Source organism: Balaenoptera borealis (assembly GCF_965194805.1).
Source record: "Balaenoptera borealis genome assembly, chromosome: 13".
Lineage (NCBI taxonomy): Eukaryota > Metazoa > Chordata > Mammalia > Artiodactyla > Balaenopteridae > Balaenoptera > Balaenoptera borealis.
This window is the reverse complement of record NC_138870.1, coordinates 102,948,248-102,968,448: the sequence shown is the minus strand read 5'-3', so window position 1 is coordinate 102,968,448 and position 20,201 is coordinate 102,948,248. Positions and strand designations below refer to the sequence as shown.

The window sequence follows — 20,201 nt, the reverse complement described above, 5'->3', positions numbered from 1 at the left end:
GCTTGGCGAGGGAAGACAGGTTTGAAGCCTGGGTTTTTGGAGGAGAGAACAAGGGGAGAAGGGGTTGGATGGCTGTGTGTGGGCCCCAGAGGAGGGGCCTGAGGCACGGCTGCGGAGGTGGGGAGCTGGCCCTGGCCCACCGCCCCTTACTGGCCTGGTGGGAGAGGCCGGGAAGAGCGTTCCCAGAGGGCAGAAAAACCAGAGCCCGGCGAGTCTCTCGGAGGCTGGGGAATGCAGCCCCACAGGGTCAGGTGCTGCTTCACCTCGGGTCTCCGTGTTTGCAGAGGCCGACATTTACTATGATTGTAACTCTAGGACAGACGTGGAGGGCCGCTAGAGTGGTCGAGTGGTATCACCCCCAGATTCGTGTCCAGAACCTCAGAATGTGACCTCCTTTGGACATAGGGTCTTTCCAGATGTAATTAGTAAGGCTCTCGATGAATAGTAAAATCATCCTGGATTTAGGGTCCACCCTGAATCCAGTGACTGGCGTCCTTATAAGAGAAAGGAGGGGGAGATTTGAGACCCAGAGAAGACGGCCATGTGATGGCAGAGATGGGTGATGAAGCCACAGCCCAGGGAACACAGGGAGCCCCCATCAGCTGGAAGAGGCAGGAAGGCTCCTCCCCTGGAGCCTGCAGAGGGAGTGTGGCCCCGCCCACACCTTCATTCTGGACTTTCGGCCCCCAGAGCTATGAGAGAAAACATTTCTGTTCTTTTTAAGCCACCAGATTTGTTGTACTTGTTACAGCAGTGCCAGGAAACGAATACCGCAACGACCTATTGGAAGTGAAAAGGTATCTTTTGTGCTTAAAACAAACAACTTCACGGAGACTTAGCTTTATTTGCAGCTGATTTGAAATTGCACGATTGGTTAAGTAGAGGAACAGAATAATCCCACACATCATCACGCCCTTTCCACGGGACAGCGGACGCTTTAAGGCAGCTGGCTGAGCTGCATGGCTGTGGGGAGCACGGGTCCTGCTCTGCCGTCGTCCTGTTCACAGGGGCGGCCTGAGGACCGAGGCTTCCCTGCAGCTGCTGAAAACCACACATGAGCAGAAATACCGTCAGCAGAGTCAAATTCAGGTCTTCGGGAATTGAATGAAGGGTGCTCTGTGTGTGTGTGTGTGTGTGTGTGTGTGTGTGTGTGTGCACGCGCTCGGGGCCTTCCTTCTCTGGGCCTCGGTAGCAGGTGGCCCTTGAGAGGGCATTGTAGGAGTCCTCAGATGCTGAGGCGGAGGTGGAGGAGTTGAGACTTCCAGTCAACACCAGGGCAGAGCTTGGGAGCTGCTGTGGCCGCACTGGGGGCGTGGGCTGTGCTTTCATCCTGGTGACATTGACCACCTGGGCCGAGCCCGGATGGGCAGGATTCTGGAACACCACAGGCAGAGCACCGTGGGAAGGGGCCGTGCCGGGCCCGCATTTGTTTGCCGTCATGGTTTGGGGAGCACGGCCCGCCCCGTCCTCTCACGGCGGCTTTATTATTTCAGAATGCCCTTGACCTGCCAAGTTGGGACTTGGAAGGCAAACACTCCCAGACGTCACATGTATTTTAAAAGTAGAGATTAAAGAATTTGAAGTGTATGAAGAACAAATACACTTTCAGCTAAGCATTTATAATTAATGACTAGAATTTAAGGAGGCTGCAGGCTGCCCACCTGGAGAAGACGCCGGGAGCGGGGATTAGCGTGAGAGTGTGTGTGTGAGGGTGTGAATGTGGGGGCGTGTGTGTGTGCAGGTGTGTACGTGTGCGGCTGAGGGTGTGTGTGAGGGTGTGAATGCGTTTATGGGTGTGAATGCGTGTGAAGACGAGAGTGTGTGTGAGGGTGTATGTGCGAAGATGTGTCAGCAGCGTGTGACTGGGTGTGAGTGAGGGCACAGGCGTGTGTACACGAGTGTGTATGAGGTTATGTGTGCACATGCGTGTATTTGTGCACAGAGCCTGCCTGGCGGGGTGGCCGAGCCCAGTGTTCTGGGGCCGGCAGGGCACCTGCTAACCCGGGAGCGGGCAAGGGGGGCATTTGGGGGGAGATCAGACGGTTTCCATTGCTGGTGGAGCTGAGAGGAGGGTCTGCAGCCGGGTGGGCCGCCGTCCTTTTCCTTCTGAGCAGCATGTCAATCCTCTGCTCACAAGGTTCCTTGGGGGCAGCCCCTGCTAGGGGAGAACAGATGGGTGACCTGGCTGGGCCTTCTGGCCTCTCCCTCCCTGCCCTGCCTGGTGGGGAGGAGGGGGATGAAAAAGAACCCATCTGACCCTGTCTGGCCCTCGGGGTGGGCTTTGCCCTGGGTCCCCGGCCTGGTGGCCCCTGCACGGTTCTGTAAGTCAGTAGAGGTCAGTGACTGCGACTTTCCTCCCTGTTTTTGAGGGACTCAGACTGGGTTACCTTTGCTTAGCAAGTCGTGCATTCTTGGGTGTTGCAACCTGGGAAGGAAGTAGAGGAAGTTCAGATTTGTTTCTGATGCTTGTTATGCTAATTACAGATCAGTTTCACCTGTTCCTCAAAAGGAAGCTCATTCTGAAGCGGCTCCCTTGGAAGGTTGGAAGGATTTTCTTACATCAGTCAATTATTGACCCCTCTAAAATCTGCGGGCGCTCGGAGGTTGGCCTCCCTGAGAAACAGACCCTGAGGCCCGAGATCTGCCTTCTCGGGGGCCACGCGTGGGCAGGGGCAGGGGGCAGGGGTGGGGGGCTCCCAGGGCTGCGCAGGGGAGAGGTTGGGCTGCAATGCCGTGGCAGCAAAAGCCTCTGTGGACCCCGCGTCTCCGCTCGGGAGGTACAGTGCCGAGGTGGCTGCACGAGCCCCAGGGGCGGGGCCCCTCCACCCCCACGCTCACCCGTCGCTGGCTGGGAGCTGCCCCAGCAAGGGCTGTGCAACCTTGGGTGAGGGATTTCGGGAGGAGGATCTGAGTGCGGAGACTCAGCTGTGAGCCACTGTCACTCAGCGCTCCGGAACCTTGGTCCTGGAGGGACATGTGGGGTACACCGCCGTACCCACTCTTCCACAGCATCTAAGCTTTCTTTTTGAAAATGATGATACATTTTAGTATCTCTATCCAGTTTGTTCAAATTCCCAATTGTCTCATACATGCCTGCTCTGGTCTGAATTGTGTCCCGCCCCCAAATTCCTAGGTTGCAGCCCTAACTCCACAATGGGACTGTATCTGGAGGTGGGCCCTACAGGAAGTAATTCGGGTAGATGATCAGGGTGGGCCCTGATCCGATGGGATTAGTGTCCACATAAGCAGAGGCAACAGAAATCTCTGCTTCCTTCTGTGCGCACACACACAGAGGAAGGGCCGTGTAAGGACAGAGTGAGTGGGCAGCTGGGAAGAGAGGCCTCACCAGACCCCAACCGTGCTGGTACCCTGATCTCGCTGCTACTTCTAGCCTCCAGAACCGTGAGAAATACACTTCTGTTGTTTAAGCCCCCAGCCCATGGTATTTTGTTACGGCAGCCCGAGCACACTGAGACAGTAGGTAATGTATTCACATGGTTCAATATTGAAAAGGCACAGAGGGCATCCAGGGAAGCCCATGTCTGGGGATCCCAGTGACTTTGGGTTCCAGGATGGTGCTGCCGTTTGAATGCACGCTTCTGCGTGCACCGAGGATCCTGGTGCCGGATGTCTCTGGAGCTCCGGGTTTCGTATCTCTTCATACCAGCCTTTTAATAACCTGAGAGCACAAGCATCGCAAAGGAAACATTGATAAATATGACCATATGCAGATATAACCTTTTTATGTGACTACAAATACATAAATTAGTTGAAAGTTAAATGTAAGCCAGGAGGGAGTTACCACAGAAATGGCAGAGAATAGTTAATTTCTGAAATTTATGAGGACTTTGTGTAACACAATAAAAACAAGACCAACCATCATTGAAAAATGAACACAGGAATAGTCAGGCAGTTCAGAGAAAGGAAATGGACGTTGCCAATAAAATTCAGGCAGATGTTGAACCTCATCAAAAATTATTGCAGATAAAACACCTCGAAGATTCATCTGTCAGAAATGCAAAATATTTTACAGGTTGAACATACCTTGTGTTGGCGAGGATGTGAGTTTGTGCATCCTTTTCGGGAGGACGGTTTGGAAATATTGGGTTAGCCAAAAAGTGCGGCTGTCAAAATGTCAACTGTGTGTACCTTTGTTTTGATTCATCACTTTTAGGAATTTTCTCGAGAGAGATATTCTTAAAACACACCAAGGATGTATATCAAAAAGTTACCTGCAATAAAAGCGAGCTAGAAACAGCCCCGTGTCCATCAGTAGTAGAACAAGGAACATTAGTGATCTAAATTCTGATGGGGTCCTCTATAGCAGGGGTCCCCAACCCCCAGGAACCGGGCCGCACAGCAGGAGGTGAGCGGCGGGGGAGCGAGCGAAGCTACATCTGCCGCTCCCCATCGCTCCCCATCGCTCCCCATCGCTCGCATTACCCCCTGAGCCATCCCCCACCCCCCCCCCCACTGCCACCCCTCCACCGCTCACCGTCCGTGGAAAAATTGTCTTCCAGGAAACCAGTCCCTGGTGCCAAAAAGGTTGGGGACCGCTGCTCTAACTGAATACTATGCAGCCATTAGGAAGAAAGAGGGGGAACTCCAAGTGCCAACAGGGAGGGTCTCCAAGGTACCACACTGAGCAAACATGCCGGGCGGCAGGGGCATCCAGTTGTCCTGATGTTTTCCTGTGGGGACCTGCAAGAAACTGCTGAAGGCTTCCCATGCCACGCTATTTGCACAGTGATTTCTTTTTTTTTTTTTAGTATGCGATGTAGTACTTTTATTTTAAAATGCGTGCATTTAAAAGTCAAAAACTGGTGACACACATTGGTGGGAGCTGGGGAGTTTCCGGTGGTCGGTCTGCGGGTCTGTGGGTGGCTGGCAATGTCCACCCGGTGACAGAGGCAGGTCCGGGCTGTGTCCCAGGGAGCGAGGATCACCCAGTCAGACCCCTGCTGGCTGCCGCGGTGGGCACTCTGGGTCTGACAGGCCTCGGGGGGGTCAGCTTGGGCTGCCTGATCAGTTTCTATGTGGAAGCTTCCAGAACCTTCCTGGCGTGAGGGATTAGGCCACAGGGAGGACGTTGGAGCACGATTGGAGGCCAGTGGGAGGAGCAGACATGATTAAAGACGAACTGGAATCCAGCGTTGCCCGGCCGGGCAGTGGGGGAGGGAGGAGGCCACGCAGGAGGCCCTGGGCCAGAGTGACCCTGGCCTCCCGAGTCTCCCACGAGGCCCGGAGGTGGCCAGCCGTCGTGCGGGCAAGCGTGCGGGGAGGGCACGAGGCCTTCTCATCATCCTCACTATTTCTAGGTGGTTCTCTCATAAGGGAGCCAGGCTCAGCCAGCGGGGGTTCAGAAAGGGTTGGATGCCCAAGTGTTCACAGCTGCACGCTCCCCTGGTCCCCCGACTCCCCCGGGACAGGGACAGGGTTGGAGTGGCTTGGCCACCGGGTGCATTCGGCCGAGGAGCCCCCGGGGGTGCCTACTGGGAACCCGCTGCCCCGCCACCCTTAGACGGCCCACCGGGTGATGGGTGCCCTCAGGCCAGCGGGAACGGCACACGTCTGATTGCAGCCTGACTCCGGGGTGGTTCCCAGAGGCCTCAGGTGCCCCCGGGTTTGGGTCTTGCAGCTGGTTCTGCAGTGGTGTTTGCAGCCTGGGTGGGGGCAGTGCCCCCCTCCTCCCGGCAGGCCACCGTGTGACCTCCTCGCACCCTCGTCCCCCAGGTGAGCACTGCGAGGTGAACGCACGCTCCGGCCGCTGCACCAACGGCGTGTGCAAGAACGGGGGCACCTGCGTGAACCTGCTGATCGGCGGCTTCCACTGCGTGTGCCCCCCCGGCGAGTTCGAGAGGCCCTACTGCGAAGTGACCACCAGGAGCTTCCCGCCGCAGTCCTTCGTCACCTTCCGCGGCCTGAGGCAGCGCTTCCACTTCACCGTGGCCCTCGCGTGAGTCCCTGCGCGTCCCCGCGACCCCTCCTGTGGTTGGAGGTTAGGGAGGTGGCCTTGTGTCTCCGCGCATCCCTCCGTCCTATAACAACAACACCCGTCCACTGGGGCCTGAGAGTCGAGCCACCTTGGCCAGCGCTGGCTGTAGGACCGGCCACTTAATTTGTAGGACCCCATGCACATTGAGGATATGGTTCAAAAATTAAGAATTTCCAGCTGGTGACAGCAGAGCATTAGCAGGTGTGGCACCCTGTTTGCCCACCCAGCTCACATGCCCATGAAGCCGACCCCCGGCTGCCCTGGTCCTACTCACCTGCCGCCACGTGGGCACCCCTGCCACCCAGGTGGCCAGAAGGTGGAGGGAAAGGGCCCAGCAGGCTTGGGAATGAGACTCAGCGTAGGCTCCTGCTGTGCCACCAGCTTGCTGGGAAACCGCGGGCGGGCGGCCTCACCCCTTCCCGCCCTGGTTCTTTAACCCATAACAGGAGGAAGCAGGCTGACTGTGTGCTGTGGCCATTCTTTTACTTTTGCATCTTTTTCTCCAAGAGAATTTAGATTTAATTTAACTTTTAAAAATCTGTCGTTTCCATTGTAAAGACTTCTATCAAGTTCACCTTAGTAGTACAGGGTGTATTTTGTATTTGGTCAGCGTTTAGGGGGCCCATTAGGGGAATGTGGCATTCTGTGTCCCCCAGAACAAGATGCTCCTCTGAGCTGCCCTTTGGAGAACAGGGCATCTCGGGGAGGGATGGGGCAGACTTCTCTCCTGGGGGTGCCCCCCACCGAGCAGGTGAGGGGTACGGTGCAGCCAACAGGCGCCGCATGCTGCTGATGTGAAACCCCCCCGGGCAGTCCTCCTCCATCTCGCCCCCCCTCCCATCTCGGTCATGTCCTGTGAGTCCCTTGACCTCGTGTCTCCGCTGCCCGCCACTGTTCTCCCAGTTCCCAGCACTTTGGCCTGGGCCACCGGCCTCTCCCCCGTGGAACAGCACTGGTGGCGTCTGCTCTCAGCCTGAGTCAGGCGGATCCCTGTCCGACAGTCCTGTCGGGCCTGCCTGCCACCTGGGGCAAAACCCAAACTTCTTAATAGGGCACAGGGTGGCCCCCTGTGTGCTGACCCCTGGTGACCCCCGATTCTGGCACCTCGCATCCTGTGACATGGCCACCCTCACCTCGTGATTCTCTGGACCTGCCCAGCCTTGCACAGGCATTTCCTCGGCCCCTCCTGCCGGCCCGCCCGACTGCTGCCGCTTCCTTCAGGAAGCCCCCCTGACCCAGGCGGGCCATACCTGCATTCCAGCTCCGGCTGGACGTCTGGTCACTGCCTGCTTGTCTGCTGCCTTCAGCCTTTGATGTTCCTGCTTGCAGGATCAGGCCGCCGTCCACCCTGACTGCCCCTAAAGAAAGGTCCAGATGAGGGCAGTTGGGTACCATGGGGGCTTGAGTCGTTGGCGGGTTTTCTACATTGCGGCTCAGATCTTTTTGCTCTAAACCCATCCTTCATACTGGATCATTGGTTGGGGGTGTGAACTCATGCCAGATTTCCTGATCCTGATTTTTTTTCCTGGTTGTCAGATGATTTGATTGGGCTAAAGTCTCCAAAGCAGATGCATGTCCTTTTGAAACCTTTGAACGGCCACACGGGCTCCCTGGCTGGTGTTTCCGGGCTTCTGCCCCAGGATTGCTGTGCCTGCGCTCATCACTGTGCTGAGGTCCAGCTCTCTCTCTGTGCCTGTCCGCCCACTGGCCTGAAGCTCCTCAGGGGCTTTTTGTCCTGTGTCGTGACACCCAGGCACCCAGGCGAGCAGCTAGCTGGTAGTTCCACTCTCACAAAGCACGAGCGCCCATGCTCCCTGCTGTGGCCCCAAGACGTTGGCCGGGGGGCTCCCGCTCTCCCAGAGGAGGGGCTCTTCGGCCCGGTGGGGGGTGGGAGGGGGTTGAGTTGCAGAGGGAGAACATTCCGGGCATTCTGAGTGGCCTGGAGTGTCTGCTGGGAGCTCTGCAGAAGCAGGCAGACCCCTGCACCCACTTGGGCCTGCTTCAGCCCCTCGGTACATTCTTGGGCTCGGACATCTGTGTGGGGTGCAGACGGCGTCCTCTTGGAGGACGTTCTGTTTAGGGAGACTGGTCCCTGCTGAAGTACCTTCTGGGCTCTGCCCGACTCATCACAGACTTCAGCGTGGATCCCTCAGAGGCCGCATTCGGGTTTTGTGCTGGCCCTGCCCTGGCACCTCACCTGTCAGGCCCATTTCCTTCTCGCGGGAACCCTGAGAGCTGGTATCACTGTTCTCCCCATCTCGCAGGTGAGGAAACTGAGGCAGAAAGGTTGAAAAACGTGCCCAAGGTCATAGGCTGTCCGGTGGGACCCCCAGGCCCTGCGTGTAACCTGTGCTCTTAATCTCCCGCCCCCTGGCCCCCGCCCCCGTAAAGGATACGGGCCCAGGGCCACCTTGTCCTGATCTGCAGGTGTTTCCCACGTTCTGCCCTCTTCCTGAATTTCCTCTGGAGACCAGCTTTAATAAAAGAGCAAGAGCAGCTGTCACCCGTGGAGCCCGTGTGCATGCCGGGCGCCCTGCTCGTGGCTCTGTTTCTCATCCTTAGAACATCACCCCCTTTCCCGGGAACTTGGAAGAGGGAGGGGTGGGAGATACAGCTCCGGTTGGCCCCCTGGGCCCGGCTGCAAGGCTGCAGTATTGTTTGATTCTAAGAGCAGTTTTAAGGTTTGGGCCATTTGGGCCGCTGTTTTAGGGTGACTGCCCACGTTTTGGTACACGGTTCAGGGCTCCACCCCGCCCTGTAAAACGGCTGGTGAGGCTTCCTCTCCAGGGGTGTTGTGAGGACTCGCGTGAGCTGGCACTTGCTGTGGCCCCCCCGTTTCTCTCGCTGCGCCTCTGCGCCAGGCCCTGGTCCTGGCCTGCCTGCTCCCAACACCACGTCCCCACCCTCTGCCCCTAAGCCCTGTGCTCAGGAGACCACCACGTGGGCACAGCCTCCAAAAGGAGGGCCCCTCGTTGGGACCCCTGGCCACTCTGTGTCCCACGTGGCTGGAATGTTGAGAACAGCAGGCTTCTGTGGGTGTCCGCCCCCCAAATCAAAGGTGCTCTGTGTCTTCTGGCAAACAGGTCGATGGCGTGTGGTTTTGGTGTCTACGTGGCCATAGCCACCCACCAGCTGGGTGTGGCCGGCGGCCCTCTGTCATAGGCAGTGCAGCGAGTAGGCTGCAGGAGGCTGACCTGAAAGGTGACCAGAGTCCTGGTGCGGGGGGGGCCCATTGACACAGCGGCCGGCAGACATGCTGGAAACCAACAAAGGAAGTCTGGTGGCTCCAGACTCAGAGAAACTAAAGAACAGTCGTGTTTAATTAAATGTCCACGTAATGTAGCGTATGTCCCCTTGCTTGTCAAATCTAGTATTTTAGATGCTCACGTGTGACAACAATTTATGGATGATTTCCGATACACCTGATGATGGCTGAAAGGTCGGGGCCGAGGCCAAATCAGGGAGTTTAGCTTCAAAAGCAAAATCATAGAAAGCCCCCCCAGAACCTGGGCAGGAGAATGGTTCCGTGTTGGGGCTGTGGTTGCTCTGGGGCAGGGCCGGGAAGAAGTTGGGCCTCCTGCCTCCTGACGGGCGTACTGTGAGAAAGGTGGGCTGGGGCACCGGCCCAGGGCTTTTGTTTCAGGTGGTTTCTTTCGAAGCTGCTTCTCCTCTTTCTAGTTTCTGTTTGCCAAGGGCCTGGGCTCCCTGGTGCCCGCCTCCTTATCCCCATCCTTTGTTCTCCCTCTTCCCCTGGCCCCTCGCCAGGCCTCGGCTTCTGTTTCTGGCCTTTCCCCTTTTTACTTGTGCTGTTCAGACCCTCCCTGTGGCCCTGGGTCCCATCATTAGATCGTCCATTCCCAGCAGTGCATGGTGCCTGCCCGGAGGACCATTTCAGCACTGACCCCCACCCTGTACCAGCTCCCACCTCGGTCCAAAGAGAAACCCACAAGAGTGAGACCCCCCAAAGGGAAGCGAGCCTGGGGTCGAGTGCATCCCCGTCTTAATTCAGCTCTTCTACCTGCTCACTCCACACCCAGAGCCTCCACTTTGCCGTGCAGGTATTTTTTCTTTAGAGTTTGTCATCAGTACTTGCTGACTTCTAAACCGAGGAGATGCAAGGTCTGGGCGGGAAATGTCAATTTTATGTAACTCAAGGGAGAGGCTAGGGTCACATGCCTGAGTCTGGTTCTGACAGACTCCTGCCGCATGAAAATGGATATACCAACCTGGAATCAAAGGAAAGAATTTCCCCCACCTAATCTCCGGTGAGAGAGACATCCGGCTAGCTCAGGAGACAGTCCCGAGTTCACTCTGGAGGTTTGCGGGTTCTCCGTAACCAGGGCGTCGAGGAAGCCTTGTGGTGACTTGGTGTGTCGGGGACCCTCGGGTCTGATGGAAAAGGCTCCCTCGGGGTGGGAGAAGGATTTCTGAGGCTATTTGTCTCTTGTCAGAGTAAGTGGTTTTTTACTCCGGGTGCTTCAAGTCTGACAAGTCTTTCGTTTTCACGCGTCTGTTCATGTGGGCCGCCATCCGTCCGTGGATTCAGCACATCGGTATCAAGCGCTTGTGTGGACCAGGTCCTGTTTTGGTCTCGGGGATGCAGCAGTGAACGGGAGTCATCATCTGTCCCCTTAAAGGATCATGTGTTCTTATAAACAAACAAATAAGCAGGATAATTTCAGAAGTAAGATGAGTGGTGTGATAGCCTGTAGGGTGAGGGGCACAACTTAGATAAAGTGAGTTGGGGAAAGCACAATCGGAGTGACATCTGGGAGATCTGCAGAGCCAGGGAAGATCATTCCCCACTCGGGGGAACAGCAGGTGCAAAGGCCCGGGGGCAGGGAAGAGTGTAGGGTTTGGGAGCAAAAGGACGCGTGGTGGTGGAGACGAGGGGCATAGGCCCTGAGGTGGTGATCAACACCCACATCCCTGTGCCCTGGGGCATGTACGTGGGATGTAGGCACTGCCTGTGTTTACTGTCGAAACATTTCCAGTTGGTATAGTGGCTGTGTCATCCTTCTAGAGCACCGTGCGAATGGAATCTTTTCACCTGTACAGGTTGTGGTAAGCAAAGTGCCCCCTGGAATCTGCTTTGCTCCTTCCAGAAGAGAACATCGCTAATCAGGTTTTATGGGCTGTCCACTCCTGATGTGAAAAAAAGAGTCCTGGGGACCAGAGTCTTTGCCGAGTGCACTCACGCTCTTGCCCACTCTGGCCGGGCTTGTCGCCCTGGGCAGCCTCTTGTTCCCCCACCTGCAGGCCACCTGCAGACCTTCCACCCCGGGCTCATTCACTGTGTGACGTGCTTCCCCTTGCCCCCCCAGGTTTGCCACCCAGGAGAGGAACGCCCTGCTGCTGTATAATGGCCGCTTCAACGAGAAGCACGACTTCATCGCCCTGGAGATCGTGGATGAGCAGGTGCAGCTCACCTTCTCGGCAGGTAAACCCTCCTGCACAGGACGGAGCCACCCTCGGAGCACGTCCTGGGCCCTTGGTTGGTTAAAACCACCCCATCGGGACTTCCCTGGTGGTCCAGTGGTTAGGACTCCATGCTTCCATCGCAGGGGGCGTGGATTCGATCCATGGTCGGGGAACTAAGGTCCCGCATGCCTCATGGCACTGTCAAAAAAGCAAAAAACCACCCCATGCTGTGCAGCGCCATCAAGCGTGCTGACCCACTGATTCCCTGGTTCTCCATCTGGGAATCCGTCCTGTGGGAGAGATGCAGAACGCACAAAGATGTTCATTGCAGCGTTGTTTATAAGACACAGCTCAAATTTCCAAAGACTAGGGAATCATTGAAGTGTGCTTCTGCCTCTGTAGGTTGAAAATATTGACAAAGCCGTTAAAAATGTTTTCCCGGTGGTTGGAAAGAACATTCGTCCAGGCTGATGGAAGGACTTTTAGCCTTAGTGGTCTGTTCACCTCTCTGTTCTCTCTGGACCTCCCCCCACCCCGCAGGTGAGACCACGACGATGGTGGCGCCACAGGTTCCTGGGGGCGTGAGTGACGGGCGGTGGCACTCGGTGCAGGTGCAGTATTACAACAAGGTAGGACCGGCGCCGCCCCACCCGACCCCCAGCCTGGGCGGCCAGTGGAGGGGGCCCTGGCAGCTTTTTGGTCTTTAGACATTTATACTCTGAAATTTCAATAAATATGCTGGTTGAAAAAGTTATTTAGGAAATGACCATTTGTTGAGGGTCTGTGTAAAGATACCCAAGCCCTGCGCTGGGGTGGATACTCCCCCAGGGAGGGCTGGGCGGGGAGACTCAGGGATCCCAGAGTCCTACACGGGGAAAAGGACGTAGAAAGAGCTTATTCATTGCAGCTGCCTCGGCCGAGTCATTACTGGTGGCTAAAATTCCAGGCCATTCAAACACTGTTCCAAAGCCCAAATCGTCCACTCTTACCTGGATGAAACCTGAGAGTCAGAAGGCTCCCGTAGGAAATGCTGTGAAGGTCTGGGCGTTTTGGGGGGTTTCCTTTCATTTTGCTGTTTATTGGCTTGTAAGGAAACTCCTTGGCGGTTTTTGCATCAGCATGCCCCGCTTTCCATCGCTGTGGTTTTTGCAAACCGCTCTTCTCCTTCCTGGGAAACTCCAGGGTGCCTCCTGCTATTGAGCCCCGACCCAGGCCTCCACAGGGCTTGGGCCTGGGCTTGGCTGGCAGACAAGGGGTCCTCCCTCCGTAAGAGATACACCCGTGGAGGAAGGGTGCTTTCTGTCTTTCACGTCGACTGCATTTCAGCTTTTTGACACAGCGGTAATGGGCGACCTCTCCCACCACTTGGGCCTGAGGTCTGTGTCATACAGACCCCTTCCTGTCGCCGTCCTTCCCCTAGTCTGTCCTCAGCCATCGGCGCCCTCTGCCTCCTGTTTACATATGGCTCACCCTACACGTCTCATATCTCCATCACCCGAAATCCTTGGGTCCCCAGCAGTGATCACCCGCACGGTGACCGTGGTTTTTGTCCCCAGTCTGTGGGTGGGAGACGCCCCTGTCGCCCAGCCCAGGACAGAGGCCGGGTAGGTTTTGACTCGGGTGTGGAACTCTGCACGGTATTTGGGATGAGGGCAGCGAGAGGTTCTGGGGGGGTCAGGGTGCAGATCTGAAGCGACGCGGGGGCTGGTGCTGCTCTCAGGATTCTGGTGACCAAGCAGAGAGCGTTCGCAGGTGCCTGGGAGGGGGTCTGGGCTACTGCAGCCCCCAGGACAGCCTGCCGCCCTCATTCCTGTTAGCCCCCTGGGGCCGTGGTCTCGGCTGTGCTCGGCAGTGCTTGATGCAGGGCCGCGTGAGCCAGTTAAGGAGGTGGGGTGGGGAGCGGGGGACGGACCAGAGGAAGACAGCGCGCCTCCAAAGACACACGTGCAATTTCCTAGCTGCCCCGCCTCAGGCGCTGGAGTCTTCTGCTGTAGCTGTGCTCCTATGGCTGTTTGGGATAATTAGGAGCCAGTGTGAGGTGCACCCACCTGCTGCCCGCCTGGAGCAGCCTTGCGTGGCCGCTGTGCGAGACAGTGGGTGCCGTGGGACCCTCAGAGCCTCGCCTCCTACTGAGCTCCGGGGGGCTCGAGGATGGGATGGACACACAGCTTGGGTTTCTCTTTCACGACATCTTAACCCACGCGACGTCCTTTCCCCAGTTGCTACCCGTGGGCCTCTCTCACCCTAGAGGACAGAGGGGGCCCCCCAGACTCTCCCAAGTGAATTCTTCTGCCCCTACAACCTGCTCGAGGTCAGGTGGTTTCGGCCCCTTCTCTCTGCCCTGGAGACAGTCTCCCCCACAGCCATTCTGTCACGATGAGGCAGCCGAGGGACAGCAGCTCTCAACTGCGCACAGGTACGAAGACTGTGCCCCAGCATCCTGGAGGGTCACGAGCCCCGAGGCCAGGACCACGCCCTGTGAGCCTCTGTGTCCCCATAGCACGGGGCACAGTCCCGCTGAGCGCAGGAACTGTTGCATCTGATGTTGGGGCCTGGATCTGCTCCAGCCAGCAGGACAGCGGACGGACCCCCAGTTCCTCTGTTCACATGGTCGGGATGGCTGTCCCATGTCCGGGCAGGACCACCAGGCAGGTGTGTCGGCAGCAGAGCTCCTGCGAGGCTGGCCCCTCCTGGGCCAAGGTTGGGGACAAGGGGTCAGTGGTTTTCTGGCTCAAACACATTCGGGCTTTTGTCGGGACGTTGCACACGCCCTCGAGTGGAAAGAAGGAAAAGTAAGAGTTGGCAATGGACGCTCTCACCTGCCCGCTGCTCTGGGGCAGGTGCCTGCCACGTGGCAAGGATGTCATGCCCCACGGTCTGGGCTTCGCACAGCTTTGAGCTCTCAGCGTCTGGCCTCCTCCCCTCGCCAGCAGGGCCAGGACGTCAGGGATGGGCAGTCGACTGTGCACTCGGCAGGGTGCAGGCCAGTCGGGATGGGCCGAGGGGACCCTCTGGGGCCCATGCTCCATGTCAGGGAAGCAAAGGACGCACACGTGGTGCATTTTCCTTCCTGCTTGTATGGGAAACGCATCTCCCAGGGCCGGCTGAAGACTTTGGGCTTCGGGGCTGTGTCAGCCTTGGTTGCCCACCAGAGCACCTGCACGTGGTGTGTTCCAGAGTGACCTGCCGATGGCTGAAGCAGCAGCCTGTCACAGCTGAGCAGAGACAGAACCTCTGGCTCCGCCAGCCCTGCCCAGGTCCGGAGGCATCCATCATTCTTGACCATCGTCAGGCACGCGGGAAGCATCACGAGGGTCTGCTCGCAGAGACCCTCCAGGGAGCACCGAGGAGTCAACTCACTCCTAAAGGGCCCCCGGGATGCCCCCGGGAGAAGGAAGGAGGAGCCCACGTGAGAGAACACGCCGTGTCGGTGGATCACGGCCACCCACCGCTTCTGTTCCCAGGGCCAGCCTTTCAGCGGCACCTGAAGCAGACCCTCAGCGCGGGATTAGGCCTTTCCCCTGCTGCCAGCTCAGCTATTTCCTCTCCTGCCCTCGGCTGTTTGACGGAGGAAACCAAGCAGTTTGCAGGTAGACCCTGAGGCCCCCCTGCTGTGGTTTCCCTCATCACACAATGCGAAGTGCCCGAAGTGCTCTGGATTAGGGACATGGGTCTCCTGGGAGCTTTGTGTCTCAGGGCCCGAGGCACTCACATGTCCAGGGGCCCGGGCGGGGCTCGGCAGGGGGCGAGCAGGTTTGGAGGGGGGCGTGGGGGCAGTGCGCAGGGCCCACGTCAGGGTGCGCGGCCGGACGGATGGGAAGGAGGGCAGCGCTGGAAGTGGTCCGGGAGGGGTGCGTCGCTCTGCTCTGCGGGCACCTGTTGTGTCATCCGTGTCGTTTCTGGTCCTTAGAGTGGGTCCTGTGTGGGAAACCTCTGGGGCCCCTTGGACCCTCCCCAAGTCTTCTGGGGCCCAGGAGCCTGTCTGGGCTATTTTACCAGTCACCCCCACCACACACACACACCCAGGAAATAGGTGGAAACCTCACCAGGATGGTCCCAGGAGGGTGTATCACCAAAGGGGCGCAGGGTGCGGGGCACCCATGATGAGCAGTGCAGGACCCGGGGCTGTGACAGCCCTGAGGCCGAGAGGAACCAAGGGAGAGGGCGGAATGGAACCCAGATAGGAGGGGTCATGGAGAGAAGCCATCTGTGCAGAGAAGCGACCTCCTGACGGCTCTCCCCGCCCTCCCTCCCATTTCCTTAGGCTCCCCCTTGGCCAAAGGCAGCCAGAAATCAGAGAACAGGGCCGCTTGATGTGGTCCCTATGGGTTGGTGCCCCCAGGCAGGGAGCCGGGCAAAGTCAGTTTACTTTTTTTTCCTGCTTGGTGGCATTTGAAGCGGGAAGGTCTGGTGGTATAATTCACCTTTGGTGGAGCCCAGGTGCCCGCTGGGGCTGGGCGTTTTCCTGGGAAGGTATTTTAAAGGCGGATGCTTTGCAGAAACATGTCGAACTCTGTCAAGCGCAGATGGAACCCACAGCCCCGCCGCCCACACCTACCCCTGGAGGTTTGGGGAGGATTTGGAGGATTTGTGGTCATCACTTCGTCGCAGATGTGCTTTTTTTTCCAAGGCTATTGTGCACGATAGGTAAACATTTCCCCTGCCAACTCGCAAAAGAGTGAATGCGCCTGATGCAAGAGTTTGTGCAGGTTGCTGTGAGATGATAGTTTTGTGTAGATCGTTCTAAAATGATTTCTTTGCAGTTGGAACTCGGGTTTGGCGGTAGTCAGGGCTCTTCGGGGAGTCTGCCCTTTCCCCTTGCCCTTCGGTGTCAAAATGTTTGGTGTAGAGACTCTGGGGGCCGTGGGGAGGGGGAGAAGCACCCTCCTGTGGAAGCATCTATAATGTGGCATCTCCACTCTTCCTGGGGAGGACGCCTGAGAGGACAGTCACTCACTCACTGAGTGCCTATCGTGTGCCTGGCAGGGCCCTTGCCCTGGGCGTCTGGAGGGATTACCTGGAGGCCCTCACCTTGTCCGGGAGCCCAGCTGGGCCTCGGGGATGCTGACACATCATCCAGGAGGAGTTTGATAGGATCCTGGGCGGGGCCTCGGCAGGCGGCCTGTTCTGGTTTGAGTGATTCTGAGATGGCAAGGGTTGTCTTTGGTCCAGCGCTGAAAGCATCTTCGTGAAGTGAGAGCCCCAGCTGAGCCGCTTCTCTCGAATGTCAGCATCCTCTGAGATCACTGAGCAGAGCATCCCAGTGCTGGAGATGCCCACGACCTTGGGGAAGGGGCCACTGGTACGGGTTCATTAGGGACTACTCTGCCCCGGCGGCACTTCAGGCTTGGCTTGTTCAAGTCATTCATAACCTCTTGCGTCTGTGTCACACACTATATTCCAGGGGTTCCAGGGAAGTGGGCTGTGCATGGGGTGGTGCAGAGGGATGTGATCCACCACACCCTGGGGTCAGGGGGGTCTCCCTCTGCTTCCACAAATGTTCCAGAAAACTCAAGGGCTTCCACTCAGAATCTTGTTTCAGGCTGGTCTTGATGAAAGTTCTCCTGGGGTCCTGCGGACCTGCTGTGGTTTATGTGGTCCTCTGGGTGTGGCTGCCTGGCCTCCCTCGTCCCCCCCTGCAGCCCTTCCTTCATGCCTTTGTTCATTCATTAATACACGGAGCAGTTATTGACTGCCTCCTGTGTGCCAGGAACTGTTTAGGGTACGGGGATTTACAGAAAACAAAAGATAAAACTCTATTGCTGTCCAGGAACTGATGCTCCAGAGGATGTGGAAGGGGTGGCGTAGGGAAGAGGAGAAGGGGAGAGGGAGAGAGAGAGAGAGTGAGAAGGAGAGGGAGATAGAGAAAGAGAGGGAGGGAGAGGGAGAGAGAGGGAGGGAGGGAGAAGGGTCATTTTACCCACAGAACTCTGGATTCTTTTAATAAAGAAAGGTATTTAGTTGCACAATTTGTATGGATACACAAAAGACCCCGAATAGCCAAAGCAATCTTGAGAAAGAGAAACGGAGCTGGAGGAATCAGGCTCCTGGACTTCAGACTATACTACAAAGCTACAGTAATCAAGACAGTATGGTACTGGCACGAAAACAGAAATATAGATCAATGGAACAGGATAGAAAGCCCAGAGATAAGCCCAAGCATCTATGGTCACCTTATCTTTGATAAAGGAGGCAAGAGTATACAATGGAGAAAAGACAGCCTCTTCAATAACTGGTGCTGGGAAAACTGGACAGCTACATGTAAAAGAGTGAAATCAGAACACTTCCTAACACCATACACAAAAATAAACTCAAAATGGATTAAAGACCTAAATGTAAGGCCAGACACTATAAAACTCTTAGAGGAAAACATAGGCAGAACACTCTATGACATAAATCACAGCAAGATCCTTTTTGACCCACCTCCTAGAGAAATGGAAATAAAAACAAAAATAAACAAATGGGACCTAATGAAACTTAAAAGCTTTTGCACAGCAAAGGAAACCATAAAAAAGATGAAAAGACAACCCCTAGAATGGGAGAAAATATTTGCAAACAAAGCAACTGACAGAGGATTAATCTCCAAAATATACAAGCAGCTCATGCAGCTCAATATCAAAAAAACAAACAACCCAATCCAAAAATGGGCAGAAGACCTAAACAGACATTTCTCCAAAGAAGATATACAGATTGCCAACAAACACATGAAAAGATGCTCAACATCACTAATCATTAGAGAAATGCAAATCAAAACTACAATGAGGTATCACCTCACACCGGTCAGAATGGCCATCGTCAAAAAATCTACAAACAATAAATGCTGGAGAGGGTGTGGAGAAAAGGGAACCCTCTTGCACGGTTGGTGGGAATGTAAATTGATACAGCCACTATGGAGAGCAGTATGGAGGCTCCTTAAAAAACTAAAAATAGAACTACCACATGACCCAGCAATCCCACTACTGGGCATATACCCTGAGAAAACCATAATTCAAAAAGAGTGATGTACCACAATGTTCATTGCAGCACTATTTACAATAGCCAGGACATGGAAGCAACCTAAGTGTCCATCAACAGATGAATGGATAAAGAAGATGTGGCACATATGTACAATGGAATATTACTCAGCCATAAAAATAAACGAAATTGAGTTATTTGTAGTGAGGTGGATGGACCTAGAGTCTGTCATACAGAGTGAAGTAAGTCAGAAAGAGAAAAACAAATACCATATGCTAATACATATATATGGAATCTAAAAAAAAACAGAAAATGGTTCTGATGAACCTAAGGGCAGGACAGGAATAAAGACACAGACGTAGAGAATGGACTTGGGGACACAGGGAGGGGGAAGGGTAAGCTGGGACGAAGTGAGAGAGTAGCATGGACATATATACACTACCAAATGTAAAATAGATAGCTAGTGGGAAGCAGCTGTGTTGCACAGGGAGATCAGCTCAGTGCTTTGCGACCACTTACAGGTGTGGGATAAGGAGGATGGGAGGGAGACGCAAGAGGGAGGGGATATGGGGATATATGTATACATAGGACTGATTCACTTAGTTATACAGCAGAAACTAACACAACATTGTAAAGCAATTATACTCCAATAAAGATGTTAAAAAAAAAAGAAAGGTATTTAGAAACCAAGATTCAGGTGCTAGATATGCTCATTGCTCCTAGGGTGTCTCACTCCCAATCTCTCACTGGGCAGAGCTAGGACATGGATGTGTGTGTATATGTATGTATAGGTATGTGTGCATGCTCATATATACACATACTGAACTTCATATTTATTTCTATCTCTACTTATTGAAAACCTTGAATTCCATTCCAGCACTACAGAGTCATTCTAGTTTTTTCCCTTTCCATATTTGTAAATCTTTTCTTGCTCAGTGAGAAACCTTGTTCCCATTATCCTCAATATAGTTATTTATTATCTCAATCCACCATTATTTAAACAGTCTGCCAACCCCACTGTTCCACCACCTCACTTAGCTGCTATCCTCAATCACCCTCGGCCCTCACCAGGCTGCCTCCCTGCTGCCCTTCTCACTCAGCCTCAGCCTTGTGAGCTGCTACCTCTCTCAGCCCTGAATCTGTTGACTGACTCCAGCAGGTGCTGGGAAAAAGGGGCCTTCGTAGAGACTTGACTGAAGTATTCAATTATTCAGAAAAGGGAGGAAGGAAGTTTGTTTAAAATTTTTTTAATTTAAAAGGAATGAAATACGAAATACCAAAATATGTGGGATGAAGGTAGAGCAGTGCTCAGAGGGAAATTCATAGCATTACATACTTATATTAGAAAAGAGAATAAGCCTCAAGTCAATAATATGAGTTCCCACCTCAAGAACTTCCAAAAATAAGAACAAAATAAACCCAAAACAAGTAGATGGAAAGAAAGAATAAAGATAAGAGCAGAAACCAGTGGTTTTTAAAACAGGAAAAAACCAGAAAGGATCAACGAAACAGAGCTTTGGGAAAATCAATAATGTTGTCAAACTTCTAACAAGACTGACCATCCCCCCCCCCCAAAAAAAAGAGAGAAGACAGGTGACTAGTATCAGGAATAAATTCTCAGTTCCTCAAAAAACACAACCAATGTGAAATAAATAATTCAAATAACTACATTACTATTAAGGAAATTGGATTTGTATTTTAAAAACTCCCCAAAATGAAATCTCCAGGCTCAGGTGGTTTCACTGGAGAATGCTACCAAATGTTTAAAGAATTACACCAATTCTGTACAGTCTCTTTAAGAAAATAGAAGAGGAGGGAACACTTCCCAGTT

General features: G+C 54.8%; 1 protein-coding gene across 4 annotated transcripts in view; it reads left to right on the top strand.

Moving 5' to 3' along the window:
• The window catches only part of CELSR1 (cadherin EGF LAG seven-pass G-type receptor 1), a 149,884-nt gene that overhangs the window by 70,529 nt on the left and 59,154 nt on the right, over window positions 1-20,201 (top strand). For all 4 annotated transcript variants that reach the window (XM_082350585.1, XM_082350584.1, XM_082350583.1 and 1 more), the window contains exons 3-5: window positions 5,734-5,956; window positions 11,320-11,435; window positions 11,957-12,045. In XM_082350585.1, the coding sequence (XP_082206711.1) occupies window positions 5,734-5,956; window positions 11,320-11,435; window positions 11,957-12,045 (428 nt within the window). The remainder of the gene's footprint in view (window positions 1-5,733; window positions 5,957-11,319; window positions 11,436-11,956; window positions 12,046-20,201) is intronic.